Source organism: Aquarana catesbeiana, linkage group LG01, assembly GCF_042186555.1.
Source record: "Aquarana catesbeiana isolate 2022-GZ linkage group LG01, ASM4218655v1, whole genome shotgun sequence".
NCBI classification, from domain to species: Eukaryota; Metazoa; Chordata; class Amphibia; order Anura; family Ranidae; genus Aquarana; species Aquarana catesbeiana.
Genome location: NC_133324.1, coordinates 887,110,180 through 887,135,077, shown reverse-complemented (window position 1 = coordinate 887,135,077; position 24,898 = coordinate 887,110,180). Strand labels below are relative to the sequence as shown.

The window sequence follows — 24,898 nt, the reverse complement described above, 5'->3', positions numbered from 1 at the left end:
GCAAGTGGCACAATGTATCTGGTGGCAAGTGGCACACTGTATCTGGTGGCAGGCTGCTGGTGGCAAGTGGCACACTGTATCTGGTGACAGGCTGTCGGTAGCAAGTGGCACACTGTATCTGGTGAAAGGCTGCTGTTGGCAAGTGGCACACTGTATCTAGTGGCAGGCTGCTGGTGGCAATTGGCACATTGTATCTGGTGGCAGGCTGTGGGTAGCAAGTGGCACACTGTATCTGGTGGCAATTGGCACATTGTATCTGGTGGCAGGCTGTGGGTAGCAAGTGGCACACTGTATCTGGTGGCAATTGGCACATTGTATCTGGTGGCAGGCTGTGGGTAGCAAGTGGCACACTGTATCTGGTGGCAAGTGGCACACTGTATCTGGTGGCAGGCTGCTGGTGGCAAGTGACATGCTGCATCTAGTGGCAGGCAACTGTGGAAAGTGATACGCTACATCTGGTGGCAGGCTATGGGTGGCAAGTGACAAGCTGCATCTGGTGGCAAGTGACAAGTTCAGGTCCCACTGATTCTGCACGATGGTGAGTTGAACTATTTCACTATATATTACAATGTAGTAACTGAAATAATGGAATTTGATCATCCTGACACCATATCAAGCATGGTGTCAGGATGATTGATTTTAAGTACTAACACCAGCCATTTGCCTGACAAATCACCGCCACCGCCGATTTCCCCGCCAACCCCGAGACTACACCCCCCACCCTCATCTTTTTTTTCGGAAGAGGGGGTTGTCTCTGAATGACAGTTTGGAAATGTGGTCTCCCTATGTTGCTGCTGGTGAGAGACCGCATAGCAGGTGGTATTGGTGGTGTTGCTGCTGCTCAGAGGCTGCACAGCTGATATTACTGGTGAGAGTATATTTAATTTGTTTTAGCGAAAAATTGTTTGCATTTTCATTTTGTTTCCATAAAAAGGCCCACCGAAATTCTCAGCACCAGGCCCATGATGCTCTTAATCTGGCCCTGCTGGTCTGGGGAAGGATCCTTTTTCTTCCTCCTTGAAGTGTTACATGGAAGCCAGGACGAAGGGCAGCTGTACTAGGACATTGTGAGTGAAGGCCTTCATTGGGGATCCCAGGTGTGCATGTGCTTGGAAGTAGGTGCCGGAAGTTGCTGTAAAGACTGGAGCTGCCCATACAGAGTTATGGAAACATCTACCCTCAACAAAAACCTGCCACTAAAGGGGATGTTGGTAATTTTGGAGTATGTTGCACCCCCATCCCGCTCCTGGTCTATAATAAATCTACAAAATACATTCCCTACACTAAGCCTGTGTTGTCAGTGTGCTTGGAATGGTGACTGTGCCAGTGTATTATAGTAAGGCAGACCAGGGGTAATCTACAGCGGCCCCTTTTGGGGGTGAGCACTACATGTACAATGTTGCTTATGTGCTTTACACCATAGGGAGCCATTGACTGCATCTGTCTGAAAGTAGGCAGAGTAAGTTCAGGGTTTGCTCCTTCTAGTGGCTAATGTAGAAATGTCTATATTTAATAAAACAAATATAGAAAATCAAGTATATGTACATAAAAATCAAAAAAAAAAAATAGGAGTATATATTTTTTTTTTTTCAGTTGGCATGTGCCTTCTATAAATTTTAAGTAGTTGGGTCATTACATTTTTCTTTGACTGGTTCTCTTCTCCCCTATTTAGTCAAGTGCTTTGATGAAGCACACTACCAGTATTATGATACTGGAGACATCTGGGCCAGAATTCACCATGGAAGAGTGGAGCGATGTACCTGTCAGAACAGCCAGATAGAGTGTCACACTGGGGAGAGATACACAGGTAATGCCGATCTCTAACATCAGTCTGCAAAGTGCAGCAGTCAATGTACTGTCATTAAAGACCAATAGTAAAGGTTTTTACTTAATTGTAATCTTTCTCTAGGGCTCTCCAAGCTCCTTTTTGTTGGAAAGGCAATCTTTCTTCTGTGATTTGACTTTCTAAAAAAGTCACATGTACAGCATGGTATAGACTGTTGTCACCTAATGCTGGTAGGAACTGCTACTATGTCCATGGTGTTCCAAACATGGTCTGCCACTTATTCCAGAATCCTTCTCTCTGATTAATTGTTACATCATCATGGTTGCTGTCATAAGTTAAAACATTGGCCAGGAAATTCAAAACCGCCTAACGACACTTTTCTGGCGGTAGTTCCCTTTGGCACAAATGCTTGCCTGAATTAGGTGCAGGTTGTACCTGTGTCGGTAACATTACAGGCATGTGTGGCAAATTCAGGTAGTTCATACTGCCGCCACTTTATGCGACAAATTGTTAAAGAATTACCACCAGTTCTCATATTGGGGAACTAAGACCAACTCTGAGCTGGTGTACAGAGGTATGCCAGTACTCAGAGCGGGCAGTGCCTGTGCTGAGATGCTGTCAATGTACAGTATATTGCAGCTTTCCACATAGAGCTCTATGTAAACAGGGATACAGGTGATGTCATTATTGGAATATGGGCAATGCCCATATTTGGGAAATGACAAGTCACTGGATGGGTGAAGCTTAATTTGCAACTGGGGGTTTAGTCCTCATTGGGTCTGCTTTACTTTTGATTGACGGCACATGGCACTATTGGAATGAATAGCCATGGATCCGCCCACTGTCATGCTCTGTCAATCAAAAGTAAAACAGACCTGATGGGGAAGTAGTCTATCATTGGGTGGGTGGAGCCTGCTTAGGAACCGATAGACTAATTCCCCATCAGGTCTGCTTTACTTTTGATTGACAGCACAAAGCACTATTGGACTAAATATCCGCTATGGATCCTCCCATTGTGTACTCTGTCAATCAAAAGTAAAATGGACCTGATGGAGAACTGGTCATATCAGTTCCCCAACAGGCTCCACCCACTCCAGTATAAACTGGGGGCACAGTGGCCAGGGAGTGCACTGAGGAAGAGTATGTCCATTGTGGACACTCCTTCCTCAGTACAGACAGATTTATGTATCTGCCTGCGACAGGTACATGATTCGGATGCACTCACTGACATTTTCAGTGCTACACCCCAACAGAGTTCTAAAAGGTGTCCATAACACCCTTTATGAATTCCCAGTGGGTCTTGTAACCTTAACTTTTAAAGGACAGCTGCAATTTGAATGTTAAAACGACCATGCTTTGCTCATGTAGCGTGATGTAACATGTTTGCCTACATAGGTGTGCACAGCCTATTGCATTGGGATGTGCACCCCAAAACTCAAACACCTATGCGTGTATGTGCATGTGTGTGTATATATACACTGACGGTGTCAGTAGGGTAGTGTACAGTATCGTTATTTTATTTATTTATTTTTTTTTTTAATTTTGTTTACAATTTTTTTTAAATTATTTTTTGGGATTCCCATTACTGGGCTTTGGTAAAATATCAGGGGTCTAAAGAGGGGGAATTTGCGCCACACGGGGTGATTACAGCGTGCCCAGGCACACCTGGCACATCCCGTGCGCACGCCTATGTTTACCTAATTGGCCTCCCATCCTCTGCCCCCCAGCTTAAACTAACCTTCTGATCACTCCCCTACTTCAGTTGAGAGGAAGGAAGAGCGTATAAGCAGCATGGGAAATTGTGAATTTAAAGTGTATGTATAGCCAAAACTTTTTTTTTTTTTTTTTTTTTTTTCATTTTATATTTGGATAGCATAGGGAAGGATTAGAACCTGTGTCAAGTTTTTATTGTTGCCTTTACCTCCCCTAAGTAGATTCACCCTCTTTTTCTCCTTGTGACCGTTGTCACTGGAACAAGAGGTGGAGGAAGTCTTCAAGTATGTACAGATATTCTGCTTGCTTTGTAGAGATTACCCCATCCTTCACCTCTGGGACAGAACTCCCCCCAACAGGGAAATAATAAGCTGCCTTTATTTATTTTTATGCTAGAATGCAATTTATAATGCAAGTGGCTGCAACGTTTGGCCAATGAAACAAAATAGGAATAACTGTGTCATGGGTTTAAACCCTTCCCTCTTTCTCCAAAATCATAAAGAAATGTTTTGCCTATTCATACACTTTAAATGTACCTGTCACTTTGCCCTACAGGCATAACCACACATGTTCACTCGATGCTTTTAATCTTGTACCAGTTGTTTTTAATTACCATCCCCTCAAATTATAACACCGCTTGATTCCCACCCTCCAGTGCTAACCTCTGTGAAATGTTGGACCCACTTATCACATGATTCAAATGTAAAATTATTTTCAAAAAATCTTCCGACCTGGTATTACGGCGATACATTTTAAAGAGAGCAAAAGGGGTGGCAATAGGATTTGCAAGGGGGATATGGTTTAAATTGGAAGAAAGGATGACCGATCCAGAAGGGAGATTTCTCTTCCTAAGAGGTAGACTTAGTGATATGGAATGTACTTTGGCAAAAATTTATGCTTCGAATAGGAACCCGATAAAATTTCTTAAAAATACTCTGGAGAGGTTGATGGATTTTAAGAAGGGCCATGTAATTTTAATGGGAGATATGAATTGTTGTATGGAACCAGGAATAGATAGTACGTCCCGGGTGCAGGGGACTAATAATGTACAACTTAAAATGATAAAAAACAAACTGTATAGGTACCAATTGGTGGACACTTGGAGGATTTTCCATCCTAAAGTGCAAGATTATATGTTCTACTCCCCTGCACACGGGACACATTCAAGGATAGACTATATCCTGGTTTACCATAGAGCCCTAGATTGGGTATCATTTATTAGCATAGAAATAACTACGTTATCAGACCACGCCCCAGTGAAAATGACAGTTCCTGGTAGTTATAGACCAACTTTTTCCTGGCGCTTAAATGAAGACCTACGGGATGAGGTTTGCTCAGGAATTGTGGAAAAAGAACTTCAAAATTACTTTGCCAATAATGATACGGAAGGGATGTCCACCCTATGGGGGGCCCATAAAGCCTACATTAGGGGGATCCTGATAGAAGTAGGAACAAGGAAAAAAAGAGAGATCAGGAAAAATCACCAATTTAATCAATGAATTATATAAAGCTGAACAAGAACATAAAAAAACAAGGCCATTATACAGCAATATATAAAGAAGTAGTAACTATAAGAGACGAATTAAAAGAACTTGTGTACTAAGAGACAAGAAAAACATTTAATAGAATAGCTAAAAGATATCGGGTAAATAAGCCTAGTAAATACTTAGCTAGAATACTACAAAAGAAAAAATCTATAATTTATATAGAAAAATTCAAACTAAGAGAGGGGACCTGGTCCATATGTCAAAAGAGCGGACACATTCAAAAATTATTATAAGGAGTTATATTCAGTAGATCGGGGGGGGGGGGGGGACAGCCAGGGGACAAAAGAGGGGAAAATAAATGATTTCTTAAAAAAGATAGATTACCAAAGATTACTGAAGAGGTAAAAGAATCATTAGAAAATCCCATAACGGAGGAGAAATCAATGAAGCCCTGTCTGATTCAGCTCAGGGGAAAAGCCCTGGCCCAGACGGGTTTACAATGTTTTATTACAAAAAGTTTAAAGAAATCCTAACCCCGACGCTAACTCAATATATGAATGGTTTGGGAGTGGAGTACGAAATCAGTAGGGAGGCATTGGCTGCAATGATTACAGTAATCCCGAAGGAGGGGAAGGATGGGACGATGTGTTCTAGTTACAGGTCAATCTCGCTTCTAAACACGGATGTAAAATTATATGCTAAAGTATTGGCAAGACGGATAAAAAGTCTGATGAACACTTTGGTCTATCCTGACCAGGTAGGTTTCACCCCAAGAAGGGAAGGAAGGGACAATGGGGTAAGAACACTGCTTCTACTGCAGAAGATAAAAGAGTGAGCCCCCAGGTCTTCTCCTGTCAATAGATGCCGAAAAGGCGTTGATGGGGTAGACTGGGGGCTTATGATACAGACTTTAGAAAATATGGGATTCGGATCAAGAATGATCCGGTGGATTAAAACACTGTACCACTGCCCTACAGCAACTATAAAAATAAATGGAACACCCTCTCTCCCCTTTGAGATGAAAAACGGGACGAGACAGGGCTGTCCCCTATCCCCTTTACTATTTGTGCTGTCTCTGGAGCCATTATTTGCTACAATAAGAAATAACCCCAATATAATGGGACTTAAGATTGAGGACGAGGAACATAAACTCACAGCATTTGCGGACGATGTTCTATTCTATATAGCCAACCCCCGGACTACAATGCCCAACTTGTTAAAAACATTAAAACGATATGGGGAACTATCAAATTTCAAAATAAACCTAGCTAAAACTGAAATCTTAAACATAAATGTCAGGTGGCGGAACAGTTGCTGAAAAAAGATTTCAAATTTATCTGGAGAAAAGAATTAAACTATTTGGGAATAAAATTGGCCAATTCTATGAAGAAGATCTATAAATTTAAATTATATCCCTCTATTGAACGAAATTATGACTGAAAGCAAGAGACTAATAAGCAGACTGCTATCTTGGATAGGACGTATTAATATTCTCAAGATGGTCCTCCTTCCAAAGATTATATATAAATTTCAAATGTTGCCTGTAGCATTACCACAACCTTATCTCAGAAAGTTAAAATTGATAATTGTAAATGCTATTTGGAAAACTAAAAAACCTAGAATCTCCTCTAGAATCCTAAAGCAAGATAAAAAAAAAAAAAAAAAGAGGGCTCGCCGTCCCTGACATCCAAAACTATTATAAATCGGTTATCCTGTCGAGAGTTGTTGAATGGGAGGGGGAAAAAAATGAAAAAAGATGGGTAAACATTGAAAAATCACTAAGTAATGCACAATTGGGGAACCTAATATGGAACCTGCCACATTTCAGATCACTAGATAAAAACACGCAAGCACTGACACGAAATGTTTTTAAAATTTGGGATGTGTCATATAAGCAACTCATTGGGAAATATAATTCACAGTTAATTGCACTGAAAGAAAACTATTCTTTTTCACCTGGGGAAAGAGTATAGGAGGAAATTGGATTAAAAACGACAGGGCACAATCAACCACTTCAGCCCCCTTCCTGACCAGAGCACTTTTTGCAATTCGGCACTGCGTCGCTTCAACTGACAATTGCGCGGTCGTGCGACATGGCTCACAAACAAAATTGACGTGTTTTTTTTTTTTTCCCACAAATAGAGCTTTCTTTTGGTGGTATTTGATCACCCCTGCGCTTATAAACAAAAAAAGAGCGAAAATTTTGCTATAATATCCCCCAAAAATGTATATAAAAAAATTTTTTTCCTCCTTTTTTTTTTTTTTTTTTTTCCACCGTTTTAGGCCGATACGTATTCTTCTACATCTTTTTGGTAAAAAACGTTATAGCGTTTACAAAATAGGGGATAGTTTTATGGCATTATTATTATTATTAATACATATTTTTTTTTTTTGTGTGTGTGACACGGATTGGAACGGCTCTGTATTGCCAAGAACACAAAAAATATTATTTCTAAGCTATATAAATTACTGCTAACAGTGGATGGAGTGGAGATCCCGCCATACATTAAAAAATGGGAAAGGGATTTGGGCTCACAGAGGGATAAAGCTACAATAGGGAAAATATTGAAACTAACTCACAGCTCAGCAGTAGATATCAAAACAGCTGAAATGAACTACAAATGCTTATCTAGGTGGTATGCAACCCCAGGCAAAGTTAGTAAATATCAAAATGGCAAATCAGCAGAGTGTTGGCGAGGATGTGGGGAGGTCGGAACAATGGCCCATTTATGGCGGAACTGTCCTAAAATCAAAAAATTCTGGGAAAGGATCCTATATTTTGTTAAAAAAAATCACTAAAAAAGAAATTGTGGCAGATCCGTGGACAGTTTTGCTACATGGTGGGGAAGGTGAGGTAAAACATTATAGAGAATCCTTGATACCCCACCTCTTAAATGCAGCAAAAAGACTCCTCCCCAAAAAATGGCAAGAAATTGAAAGTCCTCAAATATGGGAATGATTCGACTCCGTAGAGGAAACTTACAACATGGAACGCTTGAGATATAGTTTGGATGAAAGCAGCGAGGGGGCTAATAAGTGGGAGTGTTGGAAAGAGTTAAAAAAAACAAGGTGCTTTGCAGAAGAGTTAAGAGCATAGAGCTATAATGGGGATAATAAGAAGATGTTGACATACTGTAACAGTAGGCCTAAGAAGTATTTGGGTTACTACGTGAGGTGGGGACAGGCTGAGGGTGGGAGGGAGGGAGTTGGGTATTTAAAGGTTTGTTTGTTTCTTTAGGGAAAACGACTCTTGTTGTAAAACCTTTTAATATAAATTTTATAAGCGCATAATATATCAGCCACTATGATGTGAAAACGAGAAGGGGCATAAACGAATGGTTCAGCTGAGTTAAGTCTCTCATAAGAGTTTGCTGAAGTGGCATAAAAAAAAAAATGAACACTGTAATACCACATAAGAATATGTAGGGGGCATCTACTAAGCTGCTAAAAGAAAAAATATTAAAAAGGATTTTCTCATTTTTTTTTTTTCTCAATATTTAAAGTTATGTAATATATTCAGGTAATATGTGCAACAACATTACAGCCAATAGAGTTTACAGTTTTTTTTGTTTTTTTTATATATTTCCAAGTTGTACTTCTGCTTGTCAAAAAGCAATATATTTGTTTATGAAACTTGGTTTTATTTATAAAGACGTTCTATATCGCAACGGCTTAATCTGTATCTATAGTGCATGTTTAAACCTTAATACTGTAGCGGGTATCCCACTCTGTCACCCGCGACCTTGCCAAGCTGGCCGCCAGGAGTACACAGCCTGTGAGAGGGAGAGCTGCCAGTCAGCCCTGCAGTGGATTTCTCCCCCCTCCCTTTTTTTTCTTCACTGACTGCAGGTTAATGCAGGTATCCACCCACTTTGCTATCTCCCCTGTATCTCTATTGGCAGGAGGAGAAGAGCTAATTATAGATGCCAGTACAGGAGCCAATCAGAAGGACTTTATCAGCATCAGCAAAGGATACTGGGATATGTAGTCTCTATTACAAACGGCTCCATAGCCTTGTATGGGGCGGGAACTACAAGAGCCAGCCTGCTCTAGGGAGCAGGAAACTAAAGACACCACCTTGCTTATCTGAGGGAATTCAGAAACCACGAGGCAAGGGAAGAGATTGTACAGAGGGGAGAGGGTCTGCCTCCCAGGTCAGTCCACCATGTGATTTCAGGCATCCACAGCCAGTCGGGACATCCAGCTTGAGAGAGGGGGATGCCAGGTGCATATCCAGATGCATCTGCACCGACGGTGTGAAATGTTTCGGTGTGAGGTGACCAGTCGGGTCACTAGAAGAACCTGCCTGTTCCAGGACGTTCGTTCGTGCCTTGACTGCAGGACTGGGTGAGCGGGCTTTCGCCCATTTGCAAGAAACAAGGACACTGCACACAGAGTTGTATGGACACTGTATACAAACATCGTTGCTGTTAGTCACCTTGCTGACACCTGTAGTACCACAGGACACAAGGCCATTCAGATACAGAGACGCTGTATACAGACACCATTGTTCTTTCACCTTGCTGAGGAAGATCCTGCATGCTTTAGTTGATAATCCGGGCCAGTTGTGGTGTTTGGCCCTGCTTTTCTGGAGTTTAAGTGTACCAACGAGAGTGGCTAGTTGAAGATCCAAAGCCCCATCTTTTTTCAAAAGGGACTGAAGCTTAAAGTGCCATATGGGCCCACACACCCATATTCATGGCTCTGTATATGCAGTGGGTGTGCGGGACCGTTTATCTGGGAAGCTAAGCCATTAAATAGTGATCTGAATACAGTGTTTGTCATTGTACCTGTGGTGTCAGGAGACAGAAGAGAGAGGTCTGACATAAAGAGTCAGTCTTCTGCTCTCCTCCTGCCTGGACTCATGGAGCCTAATCTGATAAATAAAGTGTCATATTGTGATCTATTTGCTATTTAAGTGTGCCTCTTCTCTTGGGGACATTCGCTGTTTTACCCCATCTAGGTGGCAGGTGGTGGGCATTGGGCATCTGCAGCGGGCATTGACAGTAGGCATTGGGCATCTGCAGCAGGATCAGGCATTGGCAGCGGGCATCTCCTCCATCGGGCAGCCGTTCGTCTCCCCCCCCCTCCTCCTAGGCGTCCAATAGGATCACTTGTCCTTTCAGCCAATCAGGCGACGGGTCTCACGACACGCTTCCTGGTTGGCTGGGAGGAGGATCAGTGTTTCAATAGCAAATATTCATTTGCAATTGTAACACACCTGGATGGGCTCAGTTCGCATTCTCTGCACCCCAAGCCCACCCTATTTTGAAGCCTGTTAGAGCCTCTGGCTCTAATCAGGTGCTTCACAAATACAACCCCCCCCCCCCTCCACTGGAATCCATGCATCCGGTGTCCTGAAAGGGGCCAGACGCATTGACGAACCGCCCCTGGTAGTATGTACTAGGCTAGAAGGGTGATCTGTATTAGCAATTGTTGACAGTCAATAAGGAAGACAATATGGAAATGCAAAGTGCCTGGTTAAATCCAGTGTGGTCTTTATTTACTTTGGGGGTTATTTACGAAAGGCAAATCCACTTTGCACTGCACTTTCAAGTGCAGTCGCTCTAAATCTGAGGTGTAGATCTGAAATGAGGGGAAGCTCTGCTGATTTTATCATCCAATCATGTGAAAGCTAAAATGCTGTTTTTTTATTTTCCTTGCATGTTCCTCTCAGATCTACAGCGACTTTACTTCCAAGTGCACTTGCAGTGCAAAGTGGATTTTCCTTTAGTAAATAACCCCCTTGTTACACTTCTTGGAAAAAAAAGCACTATTCTTGCTATATTTCACTGTTTTTTCCATAATGCCTTATGATTAAAAATCCCTTTTTTAAAGACCTTTTCTGTTCAGCTCAAGATTTGTTTTGTGGAACCCTTAACTATCCATAATTTGCGGAAGCTAAAATTTAGAAGTTCCCTCAAGTTTTCTTCTGAAATGTGAAGTCTGACATTATTCCTGTTTGCTGCAATCTGGACTAAATTTAAACTAACAGTGACCTGCCTCCTTTCCCAGCCTGCATAAGGAATCCATGCCAGAATGGAGCAGCTTGCCGTTTGATGATTGCAACCGGGAGATCTGTGTGCGGATGCAGAGGAGGACTTGTTGGGAAATACTGCAATATTGGTAAGCCAAAAGAACTGATCCAACACAAACTGGGTCAAATCCTGTGTCTCACCTTCCTAGTTAGGTTGCTAAGCAAATTTTGTTTAGTTTACCCCCTAAAAGTCTTGAGACCACGGGTCCAGAATATAAACAGTGTAATAAACAAAAATATTCAAGAATGCAACTTCAAACTTTTAAGTAAGAGTTTCCCCTTAATGTGTGCTAATATTTTGCAGTTTGAGTTGTGTGTGAAAGAAGTGAGGGAGTCCTTGCAGTGTAGGTATCCGGCATCATCAGATAGCTCAACAAGGGCTCAACGAGATCTCTGTGCAACAATGTCCAGTAACAAGGGATAACTTATGCAAAGTGTCTCCTGTGAAGACTCTAATGGGGGAAGATGAGATAAAGATGTCTGCATGCATTGTCTATTTTTTTTTTTTTTTTGTGTGTGCACATTGTGGGCTTCAAGTAATAGTGGCCGCCTATAGTCACTCTGCCAAAGGAAGGCCAGCAGCTGCACATCTGCCTCCAGGGAGAATGCTCACTCACAGAAAGGCTCTCCACAGCGTCCAGGCCACGACACCCACTTACACTGACCAGAGGGGCTTATTCCTGTAGATCTAGGTCCATGTTCAAGAGAGTGAGACCACCCTTAGCAGTGGAATTTATCTCCTTTGCCAATGTCCACCTTGGGTTTTCAGCTTTCTGGTAAGTGTAGTCCAGTCAGTGCTGAAGATTGCAGTATGTTCTGGCTTTGGGACTACATGTCCCAGAATGCTCTGCTTGTTGAAAGAAGTGATCCTGCTCTGCTGGCAGGAAATTATGCAACTGTCCCAGCATTGAGTGCTGGGGGGAAAAAAAGCTACATCTCCATGCTCCCACCTTGTGGCCAAAAGAAGGAATTGCATAATAAATACTTTTACATTAGTCTATGGGTTTTTCACATAATTCAGGGACAGCATGCCTGTTACGTACCACTGATGCCAGGGCCTTTTTTCCCCTCCAACTGGCAACTAACACCAGGGCATTTTTATGGGGGAAGTTTTTTCCTCCTATTGACTGACCATTTTTTTTCTCTCCTACTGGACCACTGGCACAGGGCATTTGTTCCTCTTACTGACTACTGCCTTTTTGTTTTACCTCTTGGTTTAAGAATACTAATTATGACACCTGCTGTTGGGGGGACCATTGCAACTTTTGCAATGTGGACCTATAATTTCTTGTTACGTCCTTGCTGTGTCCCAATTCCGCTCTCCCAAAGTTTATTCGACAATAAAGTTACATAAAGTCACTTGCCTCTGCCTTGATGATGCTATAGAAAACTTGTCACCTGGCATCTGGAGGTGCCCAGGAGAGTAAGTACTGGGCATTTGGAGATGCCAGCATGGTATACCACTTTGAAGGTTGCTCTGCACCAGTCTCAGAGAAGTACCCCTACATATAGCATGCAAGAAAAATGGCACAACTTAGCCTTGATTTCTTCCACCACAACCATTCTGCCACTGTTGAGTGTTTCACCAGGTAAGTTGCATAAAATTTTTTTTGACAGTAGTTCTCTCCCCTGGTTCTTCTTTAACTGCTACTCATCCTGTCTATGCCATGCTCTGGAATCAGGGCCGGATTAACATAGGGGCTGATGGAGCTGCAGCTCCAGGCCCCTGCCTTAAAATCGGCCCTCACAGCCAGCAATATAAGCCTGGTTTCTCCTGTCCATAAACTTCTATGGGACAGGAGAAGCTGTGTGTAAATGTAGGGGTGTCTGGCTGCATCTGTGTTGGCTCACTGTGGTTATTACAGTGTCACAGTGCACAGTTCCCCCCCTACACAAATGGCTCTGCCTTCCCCCTCCCCTCTCTCCTCTCTCTCTGTGTGCAGTGAAGGAGCCGTGTGGGCTGGGAAATTATGAACAGAGCAACTGCAGGCGGCAGATAGAAGGTGAACACATATGTGAGTGATGAGCTTCCAACCATCCAAGTGTGAGCTCAGTGACTGGACTCTTATCTCCCTTCTCTCCCCCTCTTTTACCTTTATCTTCAGCAATGGCTCTTATAACTGCAGTCAATATGTAGATTTGGCTCCTTGCAGGGCCAGATTAAGAGCATCATGGGCCTGGTGCTGAGAATTTCGGTGGGCCTTTTTATGGAAACAAAATGAAAATGCAAACAATTTTTCGCTAAAACAAATTAAATATACTCTCACCAGTAATATCAGCTGTGCAGCCTCTGAGCAGCAGCAACACCACCAATACCACCTGCTATGCGGTCTCTCACCAGCAGCAACATAGGGAGACCACATTTCCAAACTGTCATTCAGAGACAACCCCCTCTTCCGAAAAAAAAGATGAGGGTGGGGGGTGTAGTCTCGGGGTTGGCGGGGAAATCGGCGGTGGCGGTGATTTGTCAGGCAAATGGCTGGTGTTAGTACTTAAAATCAATCATCCTGACACCATGCTTGATATGGTGTCAGGATGATCAAATTCCATTATTTCAGTTACTACATTGTAATATATAGTGAAATAGTTCAACTCACCATCGTGCAGAATCAGTGGGACCTGAACTTGTCACTTGCCACCAGATGCAGCTTGTCACTTGCCACCCATAGCCTGCCACCAGATGTAGCGTATCACTTTCCACAGTTGCCTGCCACTAGATGCAGCATGTCACTTGCCACCAGCAGCCTGCCACCAGATACAGTGTGCCACTTGCCACCAGATACAGTGTGCCACTTGCTACCCACAGCCTGCCACCAGATACAATGTGCCAATTGCCACCAGATACAGTGTGCCACTTGCTACCCACAGCCTGCCACCAGATACAATGTGCCAATTGCCACCAGATACAGTGTGCCACTTGCTACCCACAGCCTGCCACCAGATACAATGTGCCAATTGCCACCAGCAGCCTGCCACTAGATACAGTGTGCCACTTGCCACCAGCAGCATGCCACCAGATACAGTGGGCCACTTGCCAACAGCAGCCTTTCACCAGATACAGTGTGCCACTTGCTACCGACAGCCTGTCACCAGATACAGTGTGCCACTTGCCACCAGCAGCCTGCCACCAGATACAGTGTGCCACTTGCCACCAGATACATTGTGCCACTTGCCACCAGATACAGTGTGCCACTTGCCACCAGCAGCCTGCCACCAGATACAGTGTGCCACTTGCCACCAGCAACCTGCCACCAGATACAGTGTGTCACTTGCCACCAGCAGCCTGTCACCAGATACATTGTGCCACTTGCCACCAGATACAGTGTACCACTTGCCACCAGCTCCCTGTCACCAGATACAGTGTGCCACTTGCCACCAGCAGCCTTCCATCAGATACAGTGTGCCACTTGCCACCAGCAGCCTTCCATCAGATACAGTGTGCCACTTTCCAACCACAGCCTACCACCAGATACAGTGTGTCACTTGCCACCAGCAGCCTTTCACCAGATAGTGTGCCACTTGCCACCAGCAGCCTTTCACCAGATAGTGTGCCACTTGCCACCAGCAGCCTGCCATCAGATACAGTGTGCCACTTGCCACCAGCAGCCTACCACCAGATACATTGTGCCACTTGCCAACCACAGCCTACCACCAGATACAGTGTGCCACTTGCCACCGGCAGCCTGCCACCAGATACAGTGTGCCACTTGCCAACCACAGCCTACCACCAGATATAGTGTGTCACTTACCACCAGCAGCCTTCCACCAGATAGTGTGCCACTTGCCACCAGATACAGTGTGCCACTTGCCACCAGCAGCCTGCCACCAGATAGTGTGCCACTTGCCACTAGAAGCCTGCCACCAGATACAGTGTGTCACTTGTCACCTGCAGCCTGTCACCAGATACAGTGTGCCACATGCCACTAGCAGCCTGTCACCAGATACAGTGTGCCACATGCCACTAGCAGCCTGTCACCAGATACAGTGTGCCACTTGCTACCGACAGCCTGTCACCAGATACAGCGTGCCACTTGCCAACCAGCAGCCGGCCACCAGATACAGCGTGCCACTTGCCACTAGCAGCCTGCCACCAGATACAGTGTGCCACTTGTCACCTGCAGCCTGCCACCAGATACAGTGTGCCACTTGCCAACCAGCAGCCGGCCACCAGATACAGTGTGCCACTTGTCACCTGCAGCCTGTCACCAGATACAGTGTGCCACTTGCCACCAGCAGCCTGCCACCAGATACAGTGTGCCAACTGCCACCAGCAGCCTGCCACCAGATACAGTGTGCCACTTGTCACCAGATACAGTGTGCCACTTGCCACCAGCAGCCTGTCACCAGATACAGTGTGCCACTTGCCACCAGCAGCCTGTCACCAGATACAGTGTGCCAACTGCCACCAGCAGCCTGCCACTCCCTCCAGGATGGGTAGAAGGGACAGGGCCAGCATAGTCAAACAAATCCCTGAAGCCCCCACCCCTCCTGATCTGGGATGGTATGGCTGTGTGTAAAATGAATGCCAGGAGTATTGATCAGACCAAGTTCTATAGAGGGGGGTGTGTACAGCCTTTGGGCTCACACTGGTTTGCTGCAGTTTGGGCGCACTGCTTGTGTATCTGCAGTTTTAGCTTGCAGTCCTATTGATTTTGGTGCGCTTTCAGAAAAAACCTAATAGAAATCAATAGGACTGTGGGTAAAACACAGGAAAACTGCGGATACACCAGCAACGGGCCAAAACACAGCAAAGCAGTGTGAACCCACCTAAAAGCACAAGGAGCCAAGTCTACATATTGACTGCAGTTATAAGAGCCATTGCTGAAGATAAAGGTAAAAGAGGGGGAGAGAAGGGAGATAAGAGTCCAGTCACTGAGCTCACACTTGGATGGTTGGAAGCTCATCACTCACATATGTGTTCACCTTCTATCTGCCGCCTGCAGTTGCTCTGTTCATAATTTCCCAGCCCACACGGCTCCTTCACTGCACACAGAGAGAGAGGAGAGAGGGGAGGGGGAAGGCAGAGCCATTTGTGTAGGGGGGGAACTGTGCACTGTGACACTGTAATAACCACAGTGAGCCAACACAGATGCAGCCAGACACCCCTACATTTACACACAGCTTCTCCTGTCCCATAGAAGTTTATGGACAGGAGAAACCAGGCTTATATTGCTGGCTGTGAGGGCCGATTTTAAGGCAGGGGCCTGGAGCTGCAGCTCCATCAGCCCCTATGTTAATCCGGCCCTGGCTCCTTGTGCTTTTAGGTGGGTTCACACTGCTTTGCTGTGTTTTGGCCCGTTGCTGGTGTATCCGCAGTTTTCCTGTGTTTTACCCACAGTCCTATTGATTTCTATTAGGTTTTTTCTGAAAGCGCACCAAAATCAATAGGACTGCAAGCTAAAACTGCAGATACACAAGCAGTGCGCCCAAACTGCAGCAAACCAGTGTGAGCCCAAAGGCTGTACACACCCCCCTCTATAGAACTTGGTCTGATCAATACTCCTGGCATTCATTTTACACACAGCCATACCATCCCAGATCAGGAGGGGTGGGGGCTTCAGGGATTTGTTTGACTATGCTGGCCCTGTCCCTTCTACCCATCCTGGAGGGAGTGGCAGGCTGCTGGTGGCAGTTGGCACACTGTATCTGGTGACAGGCTGCTGGTGGCAAGTGGCACACTGTATCTGGTGACAGGCTGCTGATGGCATGTGGCACACTGTATCTGGTGACAGGCTGCTGGTGGCAAGTGGCACACTGTATCTGGTGACAGGCTGCTGGTGGCAAGTGGCACACTGTATCTGGTGACAGGCTGCTGGTGGCAAGTGGCACACTGTATCTGGTGACAGGCTGCAGGTGACAAGTGGCACACTGTATCTGGTGGCAGGCTGCTGGTGGCAAGTGGCACACTGTATCTGGTGACAGGCTGCAGGTGACAAGTGGCACACTGTATCTGGTGGCCGGCTGCTGGTGACAAGTGGCACACTGTATCTGGTGGCCGGCTGCTGGTTGGCATGTGGCACACTGTATCTGGTGGCAGGCTGCTAGTGGCAAGTGGCACACTGTATCTGGTGACAGGCTGCAGGTGACAAGTGGCACACTGTATCTGGTGGCAGGCTGCTAGTGGCAAGTGGCACACTGTATCTGGTGGCAGGCTGCTGGTGGCAAGTGACACGCTGTATCTGGTGGCAGGCTGCTAGTGGCAAGTGGCACGCTGTATCTGGTGGCAGGCTGCTGGTGGCAAGTAGAACACTGTATCTGGTGGCAGGCTGCTGGTGGCAAGTGGCACACTGTATCTGGTGGCAGGCTGCTGGTGGCAAGTGACACGCTGTATCTGGTGACAGGCTGTCAGTGGCAAGTGGCAAACTGTATCTGGTGGCCGGCTGCTGGTTGGCAAGTGGCACACTGTATCTGGTGGCCGGCTGCTGGTTGGCAAGTGGCACACTGTATCTGGTGGCCGGCTGCTGGTTGGCAAGTGGCACACTGTATCTGGTGACAGGCTGCTAGTGGCATGTGGCACACTGTATCTGGTGACAGGCTGCAGGTGACAAGTGGCACACTGTATCTGGTGGCAGGCTTCTAGTGGCAAGTGGCACACTGTATCTGGTGGCAGGCTGCTGGTGGCAAGTGGCACACTGTATCTGGTGACAGGCTGCTGGTGGCATGTGGCACACTGTATCTGGTGACAGGCTGCAGGTGACAAGTGGCACACTGTATCTGGTGGCAGGCTTCTAGTGGCAAGTGGCACACTGTATCTGGTGGCAGGCTGCTGGTGGCAAGTGGCACACTGTATCTGGTGGCAAGTGGCACACTATCTGGTGGAAGGCTGCTGGTGGTAAGTGACACACTGTATCTGGTGGCAGGCTGCCGGTGGCAAGTGGCACACTGTATCTGGTGGTAGGCTGTGGTTGGCAAGTGGCACAATGTATCTGGTGGTTGGCAAGTGGCACAATGTATCTGGTGGTAGGCTGCTGGTGGCAAGTGGCACACTGTATCTGATGGCAGGCTGCTGGTGGCAAGTGGCACACTATCTGGTGAAAGGCTGCTGGTGGTAAGTGACACACTGTATCTGGTGGTAGGCTGTGGTTGGAAAGTGGCACACTGTATCTGATGGAAGGCTGCTGGTGGCAAGTGGCACACTGTATCTGGTGACAGGGAGCTGGTGGCAAGTGGCACACTGTATCTGGTGGCAAGTGGCACAATGTATCTGGTGGCAGGCTGCTGGTGGCAAGTGGTACACTGTATCTGGTGGCAAGTGGCACAATGTATCTGGTGACAGGCTGCTGGTGGCAAGTGACACACTGTATCTGGTGGCAGGCTGCTGGTGGCAAGTGGCACACTGTATCTGGTGGCAAGTGGCACAATGTATCTGGTGGCAAGTGGCACACTGTATCTAGTGGCAGGCTGCTGGTGGCAAGTGGCACACTGTATCTGGTGACAGGCTGTCGGTAGCAAGTGGCACACTGTATCTGGTGAAAGGCTGCTGTTGGCAAGTGGCCCACTGTATCTGGTGGCATGCTGCTGGTGGCAAGTGGCCCACTGTATCTGGTGGCATGCTGCTGGTGGCAAGTGGCCCACTGTATCTAGTGGCAGGCTGCTGGTGGCAATTGGCACATTGTATCTGGTGGCAGGCTGTGGGTAGCAAGTGGCACACTGTATCTGGTGGCAATTGGCACATTGTATCTGGTGGCAGGCTGTGGGTGGCAAGTGGCACACTGTATCTGGTGGCAAGTGGCACACTGTATCTGGTGGCAGGCTGCTGGTGGCAAGTGACATGCTGCATCTAGCGGCAGGCAACTGTGGAAAGTGATACGCTACATCTGGTGGCAGGCTATGGGTGGCAAGTGACAAGCTGCATCTGGTGGCAAGTGACAAGTTCAGGTCCCACTGATTCTGCACGATGGTGAGTTGAACTATTTCACTATATATTACAATGTAGTAACTGAAATAATGGAATTTGATCATCCTGACACCATATCAAGCATGGTATCAGGATGATTGATTTTAAGTACTAACACCAGCCATTTGCCTGACAAATCACCGCCACCGCCGATTTCCCCGCCAACCCCGAGACTACACCCCCCACCCTCATCTTTTTTTGGGAAGAGGGGGTTGTCTCTGAATGACAGTTTGGAAATGTGGTCTCCCTATGTTGCTGCTGGTGAGAGACCGCATAGCAGGTGGTATTGGTGGTGTTGCTGCTGCTCAGAGGCTGCACAGCTGATATTACTGGTGAGAGTATATTTAATTTGTTTTAGCGAAAAATTGTTTGCATTTTCATTTTGTTTCCATAAAAAGGCCCACCGAAATTCTCAGCACCAGGCCCATGATGCTCTTAATCTGGCCCTGTCTGGAATGGATGTTCCATGAACCCGCAAAAACGAATTTTAGGCCTATCTCTGATAGCTTTTGCACAGAAGACAGCACACTGTTTAACAGCACCCTCTGGTACAATAATTCCATAATAGATATATAGCTGAGGAATAACTTAATTTGACCTCAGAGCTGCTGGTAGATAACTTCATCGGTAAATTGTTCATTTGGGTATTAATAAGCAGTGGAGAGCCAACACAAATTCCTCCTTTAATTAAAATATAACTCAATTTCACGCGGTCACAGGACTATACTAAAAGATAAAGATTTGTGACTGTTGCCTGGTTTTTCCTTTTAGATGTCAGGAAGAAATGCTATGATTATGATAACGCCACTGAATATAGAGGAATTATGAAGAAAAGCCTTTCGGGCCTCAGCTGCCTCCGGTGGGATTCGGACTTGCTTCATCACGAGATCCACATCGGCACGCTGGATGATTATATCCGCAAAGGTTTGGGATCCCATCCATACTGCAGGTGAGTGCACTAATTCCTTGTTAAATGATGTCCATATGGCTGCATTCACACCTGAGCAGAGCAGAATTCAAGTGAATGGGCTGCGTATGTGTGGCATACAGGAACGCAATATAAAAAAAAAATGCAAGCGATAATGTGCATTCCCACTATGCGAAATGTGTGGGTCTGCAAGAACCTTAAGTCCACGTTGACCGCGACTTTGAAATTGTGCGACTTCATCTGAAATTGCACGATTTCAAAGCCGCATATCAGTGAGACTTCGGGTGCGACTTGGTAGACATCTGTGCAGCTTCATACACAGATGTCTATGCAAGTCGTACCCGAAATCGCCAAAAGTAGTGCAGACACGAAGTTTTCAAATCGGTGCGGCACCACAAAGTTGGCGTTGCACCGATTTGAACAGAGCGATTTCCTGCAATAGGCTGCGACTTGTCATGCGATTTGATCTGTCAAATCGCATGACAAGTCACTCCAATGTGAGCGAGGGCTTAAGCCCCATACACACAATCCAAAAATTGAACTAAAAATTCCGCATTCGAATCGATTAGTACAGAGCTTTCGAGAGCCGATCAGGACAGTTCATCTGATTTATTACTCTATCGGGCATGCACAGAATTTTTTTTTTCGTACGATGCCAGATCGTAAGATTTTTGTTTTTAAGCAGTACAGCTGTCGTTCGAAAATGCAATACAAATGCATTACAACACATGATGTCACTTCCGAATTTTTATTCTGTCGTACGAGAATTTTTGTGACTTTAGTAAACTCGTCATATTCGACGTGAGATTAGCATGCAAAAAAACCCAAAACTGGACGATCATTCGTCCGATAATCGGATCGCGTGTACGGGGCATTAGAGAAACTTACATTTAGGTTGTTTTAGATCCATATGCAATATAACATTAAATATTGCTGTATCGGCCATGGCCAGAAGGTGGCATCATTATGCAATCAACGCAACATGCAGATGTCAGATGTGAGCATGCTGTATACACGTCGTATACAATATATTAACTGCATGGCCATAGGGGCCCTATAATTTATATGCAAGCATTCATTCAGGTAGATGTTTTAAATTGCCATCTTAGGCACCGCAACTAAGTCATAGGTTACAGGGCTAACCTATGATCCAACGTAGGAGAGCGGTGCGAGTTTAAGACATTCGAGTCATTTAATGACGCAGGTGAGATCAGACGCTGAGGTTTTAATTAGCCTCTTAATGATCTGTTGATGATTCTGAATTTCAAAAATGCTATTTACTTCTAAAACAATTTTTTGATGTTGGTAAGCATAATGGTCATGCTGGCCATGCATATTTGATCATTTGATAAATCTGTAATTTCGCTAAAAGATTGGCAGCTCTCACCAATGGGCCATTTGATCAATGAATGATTGTTCCCATGGAAACCTATCCATCGGCAGAAAATGCACTTAGCCCAAACTGAGCTGTTTCTTATGTCGAATGTTTCCTATTTCTGAAACAATGGAATCGTTTTATGTTTGGCTAACAATAAGCAAATTTTGGAAACAAGTCAGTGAAAATGTACTGCTAGCCAGGAAATGCTGCAGCTGTGCCAAAGTTCAGAATTCTACACAAGTACCTTATTTCGAGTTCCAGTCAAAAATCAGGATACTGAACTTCATTTGGATTTAACTACGGGTGTCGTAAGATGGAGTAGGTGAGTGCCAGGATGGAAATCGAGGCACTGAACAAATCTGCAAAACGCTAAGGGCTTATTTCCATTAGTGTTACCCTCTGAAGAGTGATCTGCGGTGGATCGCTTTTTAGAGGTTGTTAGACAGGCGGTGACAAGGCGATGTAAAAATACGCACTACCACTCCACAACCTTCATTGCAAGCAGTTTCAGTGCTGCCCGATTCATTTGATGGGGGGTATAGTTATTGCCATGCCACGCTGCAAAGCATTGTGGCCACAGCAAGTATTCAACCCCATGCAGCTGCCTTTGCAGGAAGGGGGGTGGGAAGTAAAAACACAGCTCAACTGCCTGTTTTTTATTCCCCCTGCCAAACTGCTCAAGCTCCTACCCTGCTTCTTGTTGGATTGGACAACAATCCACCTTCTGGTAGATAAAAGCCTTCGCCATATTGTCCCAAACTTCTGTCCTTAGTCCTGCTCACGACATCCCTGGCCTTAGGCCTTACTATTAAAGAATAAAGAAATGTCCACACAAGTAATGCATTTTCCACACTGTACTAGAACCTCTTAAAATTGGGTGTGACATCTAACATCACATAGACATGCTAAAGAATTTGGTATAGTACGCCATACACAGGAGCAGACATTCTGGATGCTGAACGCCAGCACATAACTTCTAAGCCATCTTCCATTTTGCATCTCCTCTCTCCTATGGAGCACCACAGTGTTGGGACCATTTTTCCAGTATACTAAGTCCACAGCATTCAGCTTCCATCTCCGTGTAAAAACAAAGTGCCCTCATTAGTATACCAATCTCTCTCTCTTGTCCCTTGCTATAGCTCTGCCCAGCCGAGCATGCTCCCAGATGTTGCACCTGTTCCTAGGTGTACTGGTACTCACGTCAGAGGACACTGGCTTGGCCTACAATGCCTTTTGCATTCCACTCACTGTACAGTCAACCATAAGGGGGGCAGCTACAGCTGGTCCTTTTGCGTGTTGAACTGCCTCACCGGGTGCTTCAGCCCTGTTAAGGGCCATTGGTAGTAGCTGACTACCTCCAAATAGCTCTGGGCTTTTTGGCTACCATGGCCCAACTCACTAGGCCCCTCCTATCCTGGCATTTATTTGCACACTTACTCCACCCATTACATTGCAAGTAAGGTTCCCCCCCCCCCCAGTCGGTAGGTAGGCTGCACGTTCAACCTCTGTCCCACCCCCCCCCGCCCAGTCAGTAAGTTTGGTCGCACATCCCCCCCCCCCACCGTCGCATTTTCCCCATCTAGGTCGGGGCAGGGCTTCCTCCTCGTCAGCTTCACCACACATCTCCTCCTCCTTGGCTTCACGGCGGTTTCCCCTGCGCTTTCTCCTCGGCGTCCACTACAATCGCTTCTCCTCTTGGCCAATTGGGTCTCAGGACCCGCTTCCTAATTGGCCGGGAGGAGAATCCGAAAGACAATAGCAAATATTCATTTGCTTTTGTCACACAACTGGGTGGGCTCTTGGCGCTGTGCTCGGTACCCCCCCCCCCCCTTTTAAGCCAATTAGAGCCTCTCGCTCTAATTATGCGTTTCTATGGACGGGCTGCCACTGCTACAAGGTGAACTCCAGGCAGATATATAAAATGTAAATGAATGCAGCTCTGTAATCATTAATATATACTTTAATTAATTTTATTGAAAATTCAAGCAGCGCAAGGACCTGAATCAGCCTGTTGCATTTCCAGTACAGCTAGGGTTGCCCACCTGTTCAGGATTCACCCGGACAGTCCAGGTTTTTAATCCTGTGTCCAGCTTTCAGTCTGCCTGAAACCCAGACACATTATTCAGACCAGACCATGGGTGTAACTTCTGGGGGCCCGTGCAACCTCTGTTTACACCTGGACAGGAAGGGCAGCACGGGGCATCATTTACTAGAATCAAATCGGCTGTATTTTACTTTTACGGCAGCAGACTGTCAGCTTCTCCTCCCCCCCCCCCCCCCCCACCCGCCCCCCCCGCCAGCATTCAGCTGCTGCAGGAGTAAAATGTGAGGTGAATGGTTCCAGTAAATGCTGCCACCACTGTCTATCCTGTCCTGTGGAATTTCTGTCCTCAGTCCCTTTCTCTGTCTCAAAAGTGGGACATCAGGGGTCTGTTTAGACCCCTGATATTTCACCAAAGCCCCCTAAGAGCTGTTAAAAAAAATCGTTTACAATATTTTTATTACTTTTTACAATTTTTTAAACTACTGACACCAACCTCTGCCCTACTGACACCATCCACTGCTGTACTGACAAAGTCCACTGCTCTTTCGGCACCATCCACTGCCCTAATGACACTGTCCACTGTTTAACCATGCCCCCTTAAGCCCCTCCCACTGCTAATGCAATTTGACCACACCCGCTGTTCGCCATGGGGCACAATCCTACTGTATGGTGCAGTGGTCTCTAAACTGTGGCTCATGGGCCAAATGTGGCCCTTTGCTTGACTTTATCTAGCTCTTGGGACACCATGCGATCCACTGATACCAGTAATGGTGCACCATTTCTCCCACAGACATCAATGATGGGGCACCATTCCTATCTTGAATACCAACAATGGGGCACCATTCCTTCTATTGATACCAACAATAGGGCACTATTCCTTCCAGTAAAACCAATGATGGGACACTGTTTGCTCCCACTGACACCCCAGTGTTTTCTAATCCCACTGGCCACAGTCCAGCCCCTCTAAAGCCTCAAGGACCCTTGCTATAGTGTATACTACAAAAAAACTACTCTGCAGTGCACCGCTAAAGTGTTCAGGTTTGGCTTGAAGAAAACCATATGTACAGCAGATCTCAGAAAGGGGAAAAAACAGACAAAGCCGGTCAGGTGTACTGCAGTCCAAGGAGCATGCTGATAAGAGGAGAGAGCAAAGAGACAGAGATAAGCTTGCTGATTATTTTTAAGATTTTTGGACATTTTCAGGCCACTTTGTAACCGCTAGAAGCTGAAAGCGAGCATCTTCGGTAGTCTGAGGTGCTCAGTTACACACAGGGAAATCCTCTAACTTGCAAGCATACCCCATCTCTTCCTTGCTTTGGAGCAGTGGAAAGGATCCAACTTCCTTGCGTGGTCAGGTTCACCTTTCGTACACTTTGAAGACAGAGCATTTTACACATTTTAACTGTAAACGTATGGTGGTAAGTCTTTTCATTTGTGGTTTCTTGTATTTAAAATGTAGAAGTCCTGATGGAGATGCAACCCCTTGGTGTTATGTGATGAAAGATAACCATTTGTCCTGGGAGCACTGCCCTGTCCGTGTATGTAGTAAGTATGCACATTGTTCTTTCTTCTCTAGGGTAACAATCTACTCTAAATTCATATTCTATATATTTTATTCATGTTCTTGT

At 45.8% G+C, this 24,898-nt stretch overlaps 1 protein-coding gene across 1 annotated transcript in view; it reads left to right on the top strand.

Moving 5' to 3' along the window:
• The window catches only part of HGFAC (HGF activator), a 139,016-nt gene that overhangs the window by 67,657 nt on the left and 46,461 nt on the right, over nt 1-24,898 (top strand). Inside the window, exons 6-9 of the mRNA XM_073610866.1 lie at nt 1,673-1,807; nt 11,002-11,112; nt 19,692-19,869; nt 24,730-24,815. Of these exons, the coding sequence (XP_073466967.1) occupies nt 1,673-1,807; nt 11,002-11,112; nt 19,692-19,869; nt 24,730-24,815 (510 nt within the window). The remainder of the gene's footprint in view (nt 1-1,672; nt 1,808-11,001; nt 11,113-19,691; nt 19,870-24,729; nt 24,816-24,898) is intronic.